At 41.0% G+C, this 15,783-nt stretch overlaps 1 protein-coding gene across 2 annotated transcripts in view; it reads right to left on the bottom strand.

The window, feature by feature from the left end:
• Nucleotides 1-15,783, bottom strand: part of vti1a (vesicle transport through interaction with t-SNAREs 1A) — a 120,742-nt gene that overhangs the window by 22,599 nt on the left and 82,360 nt on the right. The window contains exon 7 of one of the 2 annotated variants that reach the window (XM_028567908.1): nucleotides 14,457-14,518. In XM_028567908.1, the coding sequence (XP_028423709.1) occupies nucleotides 14,457-14,518 (62 nt within the window). Of the gene's footprint in view, nucleotides 1-14,445; nucleotides 14,519-15,783 lie in introns of both variants that reach the window. The other variant, XM_028567909.1, reaches the window with a different exon arrangement.

Raw genomic sequence — 15,783 nt, 5'->3', positions numbered from 1 at the left:
CAGCTCGCCACACTTTGGCGACCTCTTTTCCTTCAGCCACCCCCCACCAACCGCCAATCGATCTGCTTATCTCCAGAGATCAAAGGCTCGCACCGCCGTTGTACATTTAGCCTTGGCTGGTTCCTCCCACATCATGTCTAAATATTAATGATAATAAAGTCTCACACCCATCCCTGTGTCAGTCAATTACAGCCAACATTGATCCTCAGCTCTCTGCTCCAATTAGAACTCACCGCTCGTAATGCGTCCTAGCACATCAAAGGATAACAGCCATTGATCCCCTCCTGGATCTTAACGTTTACCGTTAGGAGAGAGTGAGGGGGATGTGGCGTGGCAGTGGAGGGAAGCAATATTCTGACTAGAAAAGAAGAAGGGGAGAAAAGAAATCATTTTATCCAGCCAGTCAGGTAAAGGAAGTTCTGAAACTCGGAGAGAGAGAGATGGCAGAGGGGGCTCAACAATAAATGGACATTCTGGCAACTAGCAATCCGGAAAGACTCCTTCATAACAGCATGCCCACATTTAACACTGAAAACTGTCTTTTATTTTAACATAGATCTTATCGCTCCAAACCATGAAGTGCATGTGAAAAAAGCCACATTTAATAAGCAAAAGTTTTCACAGATGCTGTGGTGTCTGCCCATCATAAACTGCAGACACAAGATCACTAAGAAACGATTGAAAAGTCAATTTGTAAGTTCAGCGACAATAAACCTTACATGCTCACTGTCAGACTTTCAGGATTATCCCTAATTCTAAATATAAATGACTGAACGACAACCAAACTTAATAAACAAATAGGAAAAAACTGGGAATTTCTCTGGTCTCAGCGGGAGAAAAGAAAAGTTCAGTGAAACATGAGTTATTATGTCACCTCTCACATGTATGTCTTTAAGCCAACTATCCTTGAGAAATGACCTTTCTGACATCTTAAAGTTTGAGGAAAGAGAATGTTTCAAATCAATGTAGAGCATACACTACAATATGCCATTCTACAGCAAAACACGCTCAGACAGAGAAACAGATTCGACAACAGGGTAAAATCCGACCCATTGAGTCAATAGACAGCGACATGTCACCATTAAACCATGGACATTCTTTGCACAAATGAAGCTAAACAATCCCAGTGTTGACACCATTATTTGACAGGGCTTGTTGTTATGCTCTTTCTCTGCTGGACTGATAGCTCTGATAGTCTTGGCCTCAGGCACGACCTCACAGCCGCCTTTGTCACAGAGCTGGAGGAAGGCTTAACCATCGCTCTGGGCTACAATGATACTCTTCATGGCACCATAATACACTGAAACACTGTGCAAGTGGAATGCAACCCAATGGTTTGTATACCTACAATTAATTGACTGACCATGGCTGGCCTCTTGACACTAAGCTTAAATATGTTGTGAAATTAGGTAACAGTGAAAAAGAAATGAAAGATGGGCACAAAATAACTATACCAATTTAATTAGTAACAATGTGTAATAGTGCTGGCATCAGTTGTGAATCCTGCAATACATACATAATGAACAATTAATACCTGAATAGGGAATGTGGACTGTTGTCTTGATGTCTTGAAGTTCATTCAAAGGTCATGGCAGAGAAAGTATGGAACTACTTCTATGTTTATAGTAATATTTAGTACTGTATATACTGCACAGTTAAATTAATTAACAGCAACTCAACATACTCTGAAAATGACGACAAATGTATTAATTGATAATGTTCCATTTCTACTATTATGATAAAATATAAGATGTTCCATCAGAAACTGAAAAGTTTTAAATTGCTAAAAGTCAACCAACCAATCTTCTGGGCAATTAGCAATTCATAAAAAAAATTTAAAAGTCTGTGAACCCTTAACACCTTAAGCTTTCTTACAGCATTTGTTTGTGTACGGTATTTTCCCCTCTTCTCGGCCCACTATCCTCTGGCTGTGGTATCCCTCACTATTATACGCTTTGCTAACATGGTGCTTTGCTTCAACTCTGTACCTCGGTCTCTACCAAACGATGTAATTAAAGATCGGTGAAATGAAACCAGTGTTTAGAAATGGTTTATGTCAAGTCTGTTCTGAAATGCTATACCACAGGGAAACTTTTAGATGGAATGGGTGTGCATCGACGTCTTGTTAAATAAAATACAGTCTTGGCCTGAAGAGTCAGACAAAACATCTAACCGACAGAGCCTCAGTGTGAGCCAGGGCAAAAGACGAATGCGGTGTACAATTGTAATGCAATGGTAATGGTAGGAAAACATTTGTTTTCAGCTGAAATATCAGGCTCCTCACGTGTGTGTGATACTCAGTGATGCATTCAGGTCAGCTGAGGAGAATGAGGAGATTGGCGGGTTCCACAAACAGGTTGGGAAAGTGACACTAGGATGCTAGGCCAAGACATCAATGTCCTCACAACTTCCCTTTAACACTGAAGCAATGTTAGCCCTGGCGCCATCAGCATATGTGTTGGGGTTTAAAGTTTACACAATGGCTGACAGGATGTCCATGCGACCTAGCAAACACTCAGAAAATAAACAAAGCAGCTAGACATTTTGAGAGGCAATGGTTTTCAGGGCTTTAAGTGATGGTTTAGAAAGAATTGGATATTTTTGTAGGGGTTATCTTTGTGGCTACCAGGCTAAGATACAGGCCATGTTGAGTAGTTGTGATGCTTGCTACTCAAATCAGCTGTATGTACATTAATCTTTATCTAGTGTAACTTATATTTGCAAAGTTTTAAGCGCTGTTCTGTGAGCAAGGTTGGTCAAGCTGAGACAGATCACGATGAGATGGTATTGACCCTTGAGATGCAAACAAAGATCCCTTTCGCCACAGAGACGTGAAGATTGAGGTGTGAGAGGGTAAGTCTTCTCTCCAGTTGGCAGCAGGCCTGGCCTAGCACCAGGGTGCTCAGCCAACAGTTCCACTCCTCTGTCAGACCCCCCCACTCCACCTCCTCCTGGATGCCAGTCTGCCTGGCTGGTGTGGGCTAAACAAGCCCCAGCCATCGGGCCAAAGGGGCAACGGAACTGCTGCCAGCTGGGCCAGCACTTCACGGCCGAGCACCACTCTCCAAACAAACAGTGCAGTGGGCCACAAGCCACGGGCAACATGGAACCTGTCATTACCAGCCGTGCATGGCTGGTTCACTCCCCAAAACCCAAGCCAGGCCAAGGGCTTGAACGTGTACTGCACTTGACTAAAATTTCTCAGCCAAGGTATGTCATGAGAGAATCCTTTTTCAGAATTAAGCTAGATCATCAGCATTTCAAGGTATATGTCTCTATTTACCCCTTTACCAATAATGTTGACTATAATTGTCAACACTGTTTGAAGCAATAAGAAGAAGAATTCTAAAGCCATTACTGACATGTTCAAGACGATTACATACGAGTGAAAAACTTCAGAGTGGAAAGACAGCGCCTGCCAAACAGTCTCTTAGGATTAACTGCATACCGTCTAATTATACAACATCTCGAAAACTTCCAATGGTCCCTGGGCTAAAAATGGATTCTATGGGCATTGGACCTCAATGGGGTTTTCTCCACTGATCAAGGTTCTACAGGCTTTTGTGGCATAACTCCGCTTTGTCCTTACGATTTTGGCTACAACAGATGATGATTTGAGGCATCCATTATGAAAAAAGGCCTTTTCAACATCACTAAATATGAATCAGTCAGAGGAAGGACTGTTGGGATTCAACATACAACCATGCTTTCACTAGAATGCACCACTGGGACAAAGGCATCTCTGGGGAGATTTGGAGTAACAAACAAAACAACCTGTGTTTCACATTGAATGAGAAATAGTTTTTTAGTGCATTTTGTGATAATTCAATCGCCTACATCCACCCAAAAATGCATTCAGTCATTGTCAGAGCTTGCTAATTCAAATAACTATGGATGTGACTCTGTCTGTTTTGTTTATTTGTCACATGCAGTATAGAAAACATCCCTGACATTCTGTTGCAGCATTTCATTTTTCAAACAATACTGATGCCAAACAACAAAGACAGGTAGTGGCTAAGATTGGCTAAATGTTAACATTGCCTAAGCAGGCTGAGTCAGAGGGTCTTTCTAAAATACTGGGCACTCAAACCTTTTCAAGGGACATCACATTTGGCCCACAGCAACCCACAGAGCAAGCTCTAAAAATAAAAAAAATGGTCTTAGAAGATCAATGATGGTTTTTTGTCTTTACTTGTTTAATTTATTGTAATTGTTCTAATGATATAATGTAAACCTTAGGGCGTATTTATCACATTGGATATGGATGGTCATTCTGCTGAAATAGTATTGTTGTTGCGTGGTCCAAGAACCATTATTTCACATACAGTATCACCCAGCAGCAATCAGCTCTGCTGAATCTAGTAAGAAGAAGTGCTTAAGTGAGGTTATGGATAACAAACAGCTGCATACATCTATTTACCATGATATAAGCTACTATAACAGCACTTTTACAACAATTTAAAACTTAAGGCCTTGGACATCTAGTGTAGGCTGCTGCAGTGGCAATTTAAAATTATGTTTGATGATGAATGATCTTTGTATGAACATCAGACAATTTCTAAGGGGTCAGTTTGAAGTGATTTAGTTCTGTTATACTACTATTTCAAAACTGAGGATATTGGATCACTTAAAGATTCTTTGAGACAAAGAATCTAAATCTTATCCATGTTATTATCCATGTTATTATATATTATTAATTGACAAAACACTAAAAGAGATTACAAGGGATTATTAGGTATTGCATTATTTTGTTCAGATATCTGATCCAATGAAAATAAGTATAAAGCTTCAAAAGGTGAAAATGAATTTCACTATTTACTGCTATTGAAACTATTAAAATGAAACATGACTAGAACAAGAAGCAAACCAAGAACAAAAAGGCACAATTTTACTTTGCAATTTGTCCTCTTTTTTTTCATAGAGTGAATTAGAAAAAAAATTTGATTACATTTTTGTGTAATAGTACAGTAGTAGTGCATTTTGATTTACACATCATAGAATGTCCTTCACAGCAAGCACCACCAAACCAAGGTAAGGGATGTGTGGGGTGATGGGGTCTGTCCTTTTGCCTTCCAGCGTTTGGGATAGAAAAAAATCAAAATCTATTTTTGTGTTTAGTATAAAAGCACTCAAGGTTAGGCTTTTTGCTTAGAAAAGAGACCAATGCGCTGCTAAGTATTTTGACAAGAGCTCCTCTTGAATCCTGATGCCTACAAATGCCTTGCCTTACAACCTTTTCAATTCCTTACAAAAAGAAGTGGTCCTCTTTTTTATTGTTTTGCCTGTTGTGATAAAGGGGATCTTTTATGCCATCAACAACATGGCAACAATGTACTGACTTGGTTTCATTGCACCATCCTGGGGGTCTGTACAGATAAGATACAGACATACAGAGGCACAGTGAATGATTGATGGGTTAGAAGAAAATATTAAAAAGAAGAAAAAAAGAAAACTGGTCAAAATTCAGCATTTGTAAATATTTCAAGCTCTTGCACCCTGCCAAAGAGAGATCTGAGGGGCAACAACTATAACAGCAAAAACTATACTTAACCATCTATTCTGATGCAAACACAACTCAGACAGCTGATTTATTTTGTTGAGACTATCAGTGTTTCCAAAAAGTACTTAGATATCTTTGTTGGGAATAAAACTATACACAGTAGCAATCTAGAACCTCAAGCCCCATTGGACAACAAATAAGATACACCTTTATTAATGATGTATTCCTTTTGACCAGCTGTAATAATTATATAAATGCAGTTCAACAGCACATGGGGCTGAGGTCTTCCCTTTACACTGTGTGTATCTGTTTGTTTTTACTGTACAAACATGGTGAGAGAAAGAACTAAATGAGAGCTGACTGAAAGTGCAGGGAAGGTATGTAAAGTGCAAGTGTTTGGGCAGGAGCCACTTTATCCTTGCAAGCAGTGCAGCTGAAGAGTAACTTATCATGGCAAAGGGATCCTATGTCCCGGCATTGCTCAAGATGGAATAGTGCCCAGCATGCACATATGGATGCAGAGTCTATTACAAAGATATAGGAAATAAAAAAGCCCTATTTTTTCCTTAAACAAATGCTGGCATCCAGTAATGCCGTGGCATTCCACAATATTCCAGGCAGCTGTTGCATAGTATGCCCAGAAGTATGCACAATGGCATGCTGGGAGGGAACAACAGTCAAATAACAAACAATATGATAGGTTCTAATTGCTTCAAAATGTCCTGAAGAAGACCCCCTATTATCTATTTAAATCAGCTGGTAATTGGAGGCTAGGAGGAGGAGGAGATGAAGAAGGGGAGGAGGAGTAGGAGGGGGCGACCTAGGCAGAGGGAGAAAGCTATCCTCTGCGCTGCTGTCGCCTCATTATTTTCCGTCTTGACGGACGCCCGCGCTCAACCCCTGGATGAATGGCCCTGTGCTGAATAAGTTATCGCCAGACACACAAAGGGAAGAGTGCCACAAACAACACAGCAGTACTGCAAAGCATGAATCTCTTTTTCCTCTCCCCCCCCCCCGCTCCCTTCAAAACCCCCACCCTTTCCCCTGCTCCCTCTAGACGAAAGGCAGGCCCTGCCACAGACTGAGATCTCACCTGTAATTTCTACAGAAGCGCACAGTAGGTGGGGAGAAAAACCTAACGGATGTAATAAAATGAAAGGGAGGAAGGATACAGGCATCTATGTTTGCTGAAGCGATATATACCTCCATTCCTCCATTTTGTTTCATCTGTCCTTTTTGTTTGTGCAACTCCTCAGTGAAGACAGGGACCTCCTTTGGACAGCATCTGAAGATGTTTGAAATGATGTTTTTTTTTGTTCTTCTTAAGACAAGGCCCACAGCATGACCATTGAAATTGGTTTGGTTTCATCTGATGTTTATTTTGTTTCCTTTTCTGTTGTTTGGACTGCCAGGGCCTAGCATATCAAATAAAGATCACCTCTATACAATGCTCATATGAGGGTGAGTGTGAGAGGGTTCCCTATAGCTGCTAAATGGGAGCTAGGAAATAATGACAACAGGAAACAGGCCATTCCCAAATGGTTATGGTTGTGGTTTGCTCCACAACTGCCAATCCCTCTCCCTTGCTGTCACTCAAAAGTAGCAATGGAACTTTTGGACAGGAGAGCCTCTTTCCCCTCTGACCGGGAAATCAGAGGGTGCCGTGGCCCGACAGGCGCTCAACGGCAGATCAAACGGGGCGGGTACCCTTGGAGTGACACCTGGAGCCACTTCAAGGGATGAGAGCGCCACTGATCTCCAGTCATCTCGTCAGAACGACAGTCTGTCAGGGTTAAAGGAGTGGGAAAAAGAAGTTCTATCAACTCGGATGGTATGAGCGAGGTCGAACGAAGCATCACCTTTAATGGCGTGGATGACTGACCCTCAAGCATTTGGAGAAGTGATGGTGCAAAGGGTTCTTTTTGTTGGAATGCTAAAGTTCAGCCTTGATGCCCAGTTCAGGGACTAGGTGATAGCTAATTTTGCTGATGAAGCAGTCTCACTCAAGATATGACTAGTTTTAGTTTGTTGTGCTTTGATTGAAAATGCCTTCTACCTTGAAAGTAATTCCAACGTGTTCACCATTTACAGTACCATCTTTGAAGCTAGCTATTGGTCTTCAACTCTGATTTTTTTTTTTTTTTTTAACCACAACATTTGGAATAATTACAATTCAACTTTGCCCTGACATATCAAAAAGTAGAAACCCACTATGGTTTAGAAAATAGAGAAAGGGAGATATGTAGGGAGAAAAAGGGGGCTTCGGCAGCCAGTTAAGTGAGTCAATCCTCAACAGACAAATGCATCCCTTATATAAAACAACACGTCTTTGCCCTTGTCAAAAAACCCTTCCTTCTACAGCACAGGCTTGTGTGTGTATCTTTTCCCTTCTGCAAAAAATGTCCCATCAGCACTCTCTAATGGGTGAGGGGGAGAGAAAAAGACAGAGATAAAGCAGGAGGGAGAGTGAGAGAGAGAGGTGGCAGTGGTGCTTGTTTGGCTCAGGAGCAGTGAGTAATGAGGCTGAGGCGCACCCTGTCATTGTCCCAGCAGCAGCCTGTAGCCACAGACACGCACACACATAGACACACAGGAACATCAAAAAGTATCTTCTATCTCCAAACAAGACACTTATCTGACATTCGAAAAAGCAAAAACGTAAAATAACTTGATAAAAATAAAACAGAAGTTTAATATCAAAATGTATTTATTATTTTCTCTATAAAAGAACCCTGTCAATATAAGATTGATCCCATTGGTAGATAAATTCATCCTTTCTACAAAGCATGAGTAGAGAGTGAAGGGAAGAGTCCTGATGGGCCTCAAAGCCCAGCAAGGTCTTACAGTACTACTTGTTTGTCTGCCAACAGTAAAAACTACCCCTATCAACACCAAATACCTTTACAGGCTAACGTCCTTAATCCACTCAACATACCCATTATATGCATGCATGCACATACACACAACAGCTGCGCTCATCTTGACATGTATAAAGTTTAACTAGGGGTTGTGGTGAGGGCAGATACGATTCATGATTTGGCACTTTGCTCCTTTGCCAGAATAAAAACAGACTGGACATAAAAAGCACAGAATGCTTCCCCGGAGGGGGCAGAAAAGGCCAGGGATAGGACTGACCCAGAGGGATGCAGCAATACGGGGGTGGGGGGTTGAGTGGGGTGGTAATGATGCCAGGCTGAACAAATTGCAAAGCAAAGGGAATGTGTTTAAATGTAGTACATGGAATTATCGTGGCAGCAACATGGAGAGGAGATCAGAGAGAGTGTGATCCACTGGGAGTGATCTGCCACTCTCGGGACAGAAAAGACGAAGCTCGGCTATGGCTACTGTGATGAGTTCAGCTGTAATACAAAGTAAAATAGAATGTAAAATAGGGCAAACATGTCTTACACAATGTCACAGACATGGGGTATACTCAAATATAAAGTGTGTAGGATTGTAAATGCATGTGATGGTATGTATAAAGGTAGAGCAAAGTGCCAGACAGCCACTGCTCCATTGGGCTGACTCTGCTGACCCCACCATATTGTAATGTTTTTCCTTTGCTCTTTGCAGTTTTAAAACAGGGCAACACAAATAAATAAATGAAAAGAGGAAAAGGGTAGGAACAGAACATCTGAACTGCAATCTGCTCCATCTTTCAGCTTCAATTAAAAAAAAGTCTAATCTTTTTGTTCAACTTCATAACAAGACATCAAGAGGGCCCCAAGACTCCGATCCTACCACAGCTCACTGGTAGAGTTGAATTCCATTAATGATGTGACCTACATATCCCAGTAGTTAATATTCCAGACAGACGGAGAGAGAGAGTGAGTATATATTTGCCAATAATACAGGATAGAGGCAAAACTTACAGATCTTAAGGAATCAAAAGTTCCCTTCTCCAGATGCTTTTCTGGGGCTATGCACTGTGGTCTCTTGGCTCATGAAATTGTTCATGTTCATGTGGGCCAAGTGAGGAATTGGAAATAGGATTTTCCTATTCTGCCAGTTAGTCATAATAAAATGTTTATTTTTCCATTTCCAAAAATGATCAACAGTTTAACAGGACTGACATGGTTGTTCTTAGTTATGTGTAATATATTTGCACTGAACTTGTCATGTGTACCTACAGTGTAAAATCAGAGAAATGAACTGGGCCGCAAGACAGCTTGTCAAGAAACGTCTCAAGAAAGGAAGTTGGTGTCTTGGTAAAATTGTGGCTGCATCAGCTTGTGAGCTACTGCATCATCCTCACCCCAGCTCAAGGGCTGATCTCTTAATCAGTGTCCAGAGTGTGCATGAGTCCTCTTCTGAAGCAGAGGCTCTGTCCATCTTGCCTGCCCGTCGCTGCTGCCAGTCCCAGCCATGAATATGGAGCCGTTCTGTGGCTGGGAGCTTGCTTATGTTTTCTGTCTGATATCTAGGCCCCATTCCCATTTCAAAGCGAGGTCCACCCGGGGGCTTGACTTTTTGATCTGCCTGGCGACTGAGTCGACCACCTGCATGTGGGATCAGCTGCCAGCGAGAGCAGACAACCCCTCTGCTTCAAAATATACATTACCCCCCCCACACACACACACACACACACACACACACACACCCACACCCACACACACACACACACACACACACATCCTCCCAGCTTCATTGCCCTTCACTGTGCCCCCTCCTTCCATGAAGCTGCCAGAAGCCTCAGTGGTCCTAACTGGATCTGGAGACGCATTCCCATTCCCAACTGATCTGACCGTGGTGAGTGAGATACTTGAGATGTTCAGTATAGCAATAGGAAGGCTCACACTAGAGTCACAGGGCCATTTTGTATTTACGAGAAGCCATACTGTCAGTTAGCCATTGAAAAAACAGACGCCTTATCAAACGGTCTGTGGCACTCTAATCAGGGACAGTGCTCCACACTGTTGGATGTAACCTTTCTTAATGCAGACTGTACCAAACAAACCTATACACCTATTGGAGTTGATCAAATTGGTGGTTAATGAAGACCAATTCGTTGAAATGAAAATCCAATTATCAAAGTGTACACATATAAATCCCTTTACATGAGATAGTTCAGCTTATATCTGTAAACCTGATCAAGTCTACAAAAAAATATTTAACCTCCTAACCGCTAAAAGCCTGGAATGATAAAAGACATCCATGCCCTTGGTCTTATTCTACAATTTACAAAGTTCAGTCCCCAATAAATCAGTGTTTGTTCACTGTCAAAGGAGCAATCCTAGAAAGTGTTACTTGATGACAACAAAGATTAAGATCTAGAGCCATCTCTACCTGAATTTAGGATATTCTAATTCTGACGTGTTTCTATTCTAAGATGACGACGAGTACTACACCTGGTAAAAGCAGTCAAGTATTTTACCGCTGGAAAGAGGTTGTTTCATAAAACTGGGCTGTTTATGCAATAGAATGGCCCTTTTGCTCAAAAAGATAGAAAACTTACAACTACCAGAACGCACTGCGCCGCACCGGACCAATAAACAGTGGTTAAAGTAATGCGAGCATGTCACAGAATCAATATGGCGGCCAGCTGGTAAAAAACAATCTTGTATCACAGTTAAAGGGTAAGCTACTGTAAAATATGTTCCTAAAACATCTCAGGCGAGAAGTAGGCAATACAGTAATACAGAATCTTGGTTTATATTTGATCAGCACTGCCTAGTTTTACAGTTTAATGTAAGTTTAGACTGAGTTTGAGAGAGAAAGAGGGGGGTGGCTCTCTCTCCTGATCCGCTTCAATAATCTTTGTGTCCGTATGTGGGAGTAAAATCTGTACTTCGAGCAACAGCCCTCGAGCCAGAGAAACTCCGCAGGATGGCACATTTCGCTGGGAGATGAGCACTATATATCTACACTAAAAAGGCAATGCTGTAGCCAAAATATTTACTTTGTGGTACAAAGGGACTGGTGCTGGTGCTAAACAGGAACTAAATGAAACAAAATGATAGTAGATAGTAGAATATTTAATGATCATAGATATTCACATAATATCAGGATTGCCTTTCTGTCTCATTGGGATCACTGTGCCTGTCACGGTATAATTAAAACCCCAAATGTTAGAAAATTGTATTAAAATGAACTAAGAGTGGATGCCCACCACTAGACCACTGACATCCACTAAGCAAATGAAGACAGCTGACATGAGACAGAAGTTTGTGAGACTAGTCATCAACCACGACCCAGCCAATCAACAGCACCTATACACAGTGTTTTATTCCAATTACCCTCATTGGCAGTGATGAGTTTCACAGTCAGAAATGTGTGAAGGTTAATTTTCAAACCATGCAACAGCTATTGAAGATGTGTGTCTCTGAATGTCTCTTACAATAAGTGATAGTCACAGAGTCTTTAAGTTAATGGGCTTTCTTGAACTCTGACAGCTAGCTTAATGAGTGTCTAATTGTTTCTCAGCTGGGGTGAAACCCCAAAACTATAAAGACACTTCAAGAAGAGGTTTGAATTTAAAAGAAAATACACCAACGATGAAAAAGAACACAATTTATCTGTTCATAATCAACTTAAAATTGCCGCCGTATTTATGTATCTGCTAACTACCACAGCTTAGTGGCAAACAATGCTCAATCTCCTTGTTATTTATGTAAAACAATTGTTCAAAGCTCTTGGCTTGGACAACAATATTACATTGGCTTTTAAATTGAGCTAATTGCTGCATTACAACAAAAAGGAAAACAAACAAATAATGAAAAAGATGGAATATTTATCATTCTGTGCATGGGTGATTATCTGTGTCCATCTCAAGTTTGTGTCATAAGTGCAGAGGTTATAATACAACAGCAAAGGTTTACTTCATTCACTCACCTATTTGTAAAGTCCTTTACATACTCCTGGTAGACCTAAAGTGATACACTACTGCTATAGCTAAGACAAACAAGTAGAGAATGACAAGGCAACCACCCCCAAACCCAACAACAGTGTAAAGAAACTACAATTGCTTTGACATCGCACACAAATACACAATCAATCAAAAGACAGAAAACCGAGGAGCAAATAATGAAATGAATGGGGAAATTAGGACAGATTGCCTAAAAGGGGGTTGGGATGAGATACCATTGAACCATCCTGAACTTTCGCTCTCAGTTCTCCATATCTGGTTATAAATTACTTCAGATTTGACGTTTCCAGCCCACAACCGTACAACAAAACACACTTTCTATTATTCAAAATGTAAAGCAATGAAAACAAGAAAAGACTTTTTGTTAAAGAGTTACGGGGGGGCGGGGGGTATTTATGCAGCTCCCATCAAGCAGAAATGCGGGTGGTAGTCGAGGATGTTCGCTGCCGGGCCGGCACTTTAGAAGGCCCTCATAAATCCTGATTTGAGCGGGGCGCTAACCAGAGGAGGAAAGTCACGTCAAGAGAGGAGGCTGGAGAGTAGGAGGGGGGTGGCAGCTTACCTCTTAAAATGCTACGTCTGATTAAGTCTTCCCATTAGGTGACAGCTGAACTTTAACATTAATATGATAATATTGAAATGAGTGTGTTATTTACTTCAGCACCAAAGGAGGGGGGAGGAGGGCAGAAAAGAGGAAAGGGGAGGGAATGATGAATGATTTCTGGACAGCTTTGGGTGACATGCCAGGCGAGCTGACCCCCCCCACAATCCTCCTCCTCTTCCCATAATCAGACTTGACAAAATGGAGACATATGCAGAAATATTGGTTACAGTCGGCGTCACAGCCCTTCTCAGGCCTTCCCTCTCTAGTAACTGCCGGCCGCCCTGTGAGTCGCCCTCCAAATTGTCTACGGGCACTGAAGCATCTATTTCAATTGGCACTTCCTTCCTGGCCCCAGGATTTTACATTTAGTCGGTGTCATTTACATATTACTCTTAATCAAAATCCACAGCGGGCGACAGGGAGGAAAAAAAAACAAGAAAGAGGGAGCGAGAAACAAAACCATGGCGTCACGGTTCAGGGGTAGGCACACAGGCCCTTTATAAAATGGAGATGTGACAAGACATTACGGTGTGTGTGTGTGTGTGTGTGTGTGTGTGTGTGTGTGTGTGTGTGTGTGTGTGTGTGTGTGTGTGTGTGTGTGTGTGTGTGTGTGTGTGTGTGTGTGTGTGTGTGTGTGTGTGTAGTGGCGGGTGCATAAGATAATGCAAGGACTATTGAAATATTTGCGTGTGAATGCTTGTGTTTGTGTGGTTGTTGGGGGCTGCCTTGTGCAGGCAAGAGAGACAAAGACTGCAAGTTGGATATGGGTTGTAAGTGCATTTTGTGAAAAACAAAGGCAAAAAGAATGGAGAGATGTACAGTGGGCACATTTGTCTTTTCCAGCCTTATTCTGAAGGATACTATGCTGGGCTACTCCTTTATCAGTCTACCAAGGCACTTAACACTAATACAATTGCATGTAACAGAACAGCCATTCACACAGTTTGTTAGTTAAGTTTGTTTGCTAGTTCAGACATACATGTCATATAAATGGAACATACAACTAATCAGAATAATTAGAAATCAAAATTAAAGAAAACATTACCCTAAAAAATATGATTATACTGTAGAAAATTACTCAAATATTGCATTTATATACAGTATTTCAGTTGTACCTTGCTGAGTTGTTTGATAATTGTCATCCAAATAAAATTCCACTTAAGTGAACAAAATCAAATGGTTACAATTCAACTAGTGACTACTTGTGAAGGATTGCATTATCAACTATAATATTTCATTCTGTATTCCATCATCCATCTATTGACGTGTTCATTTGTTTGTTTATCAATCCCCACCAGTGTTGTCTGGAAAAGCAATGTAATGTTAAGCAATGTGGCCAAACACAACATAGTGTTCAAGACTAATCATAATGGAAAGGAAACATTGATCTAATTATAAACCTAATTAGGTGGTGATGACTTGGAGCAAGCTCACAGCACAGTTATATACAGAGAGGTGCAGAAACAAGGTCCGTACCTGCCTCTTACCTTCTCAGCATGCCGGTAAGGATGCGAGAACTCTTGCCCAGGTTGGCGTCCGTTTCTCTCAGCTGAGGGGACAGAACCGGGGAAAGCCACGTTTTAGTTTCCATTATGATCCAACAACACTCAAGGCTATTAAACATAATCTACGTCATATCTACAAGGTCATATTATATATTATATTATTAAGTATCGAAATGTCCTCTGACTGCAAAATACACTGCTTTTAAAACATTTCAACAATTGACCACCTCTTTGCAAAATTAAAAGACAGAGAAAGAAGGAAAGGTCACTTCTTGTTACATAACTGAGGATATTGGGACTGAACACACTACATCTTATATTAGCAACAGATTGATGGATTAATGGCGACGGGACAAGCTTAACATTTACACACATATCTTACCAAAAACATAATTGCTGAAACATTAAAGTCAATATACTTATTACAGTAGTACTGTAAGCTTGTAGGTTTTCCTGTTGCACAGCCTTGTACTACTGGCCTCACGGCAAAGTACGCAATTTAGGCAATTTGAAAAGGCACCTCTAAAGTTTGACACTATATCTTTCCACCCAAAGTTGTCAGTTGCAAGCTATTGAGATGAATCAGAGATCCTTTGACAGGAAACTTGCTTTTTTACCTTTAGGTTACTGGTTCACTTGTCTAAAGACAACCCCCAGCTGAACATACTTTTAGACCCCCTCTAAAAAGCTGCAAGATTTACCCAAACACAACATTTAGTCTATAAACTAGGACATTATTAGCTGCTTGTCATAGGTAGAAAATATCTGTAACTTTAAACTAGTCAACAGCAGATTCCCACTTAGAAGGACATGCCATTTTAATAGCCTTCTGTTCATCTTGCTGCAAAGAAAACATTAGAATGGTGTAGGAATGGCTCTTCCAGATTTTAAGACGTACTTCTGGTCCTTTGTGTTACGCCCTCTATCTATTTGGTTCAATCCTGGTTCTTCAGTCTCTTGGAGACCAATTGAGGAAAATTTGTCGCTGCCTCACAGACTGCAGGACCTAGTGTAATCCAACATACCATTGAAAAAAGCCATATTACGTTTAGGCCCTATAATGTAATTTCTACTCACAACTTTCCATACCGTTATGAAACATGTGCGCGCAGATCCTAAATGGCATAATCACTCTTCAATTTCCAATACATTTTCACTTCTTAAGGGCAATATACCTTTTTTATTCTCACAGTGGAAGAACGGGGGAGTTTATGTTTTAAAAGACCTGTATTGTGACCATGGCTTAAGAGCCTTTAATGATTTACAGGCTGAGTATGATCTTCCGGGATCATCTTTTTTCTTCTACCTG

Source organism: Perca flavescens, chromosome 21 (genome assembly GCF_004354835.1).
Source record: "Perca flavescens isolate YP-PL-M2 chromosome 21, PFLA_1.0, whole genome shotgun sequence".
NCBI lineage: Eukaryota > Metazoa > Chordata > Actinopteri > Perciformes > Percidae > Perca > Perca flavescens.
This window is presented reverse-complemented; position numbering and strand designations above follow the sequence as displayed.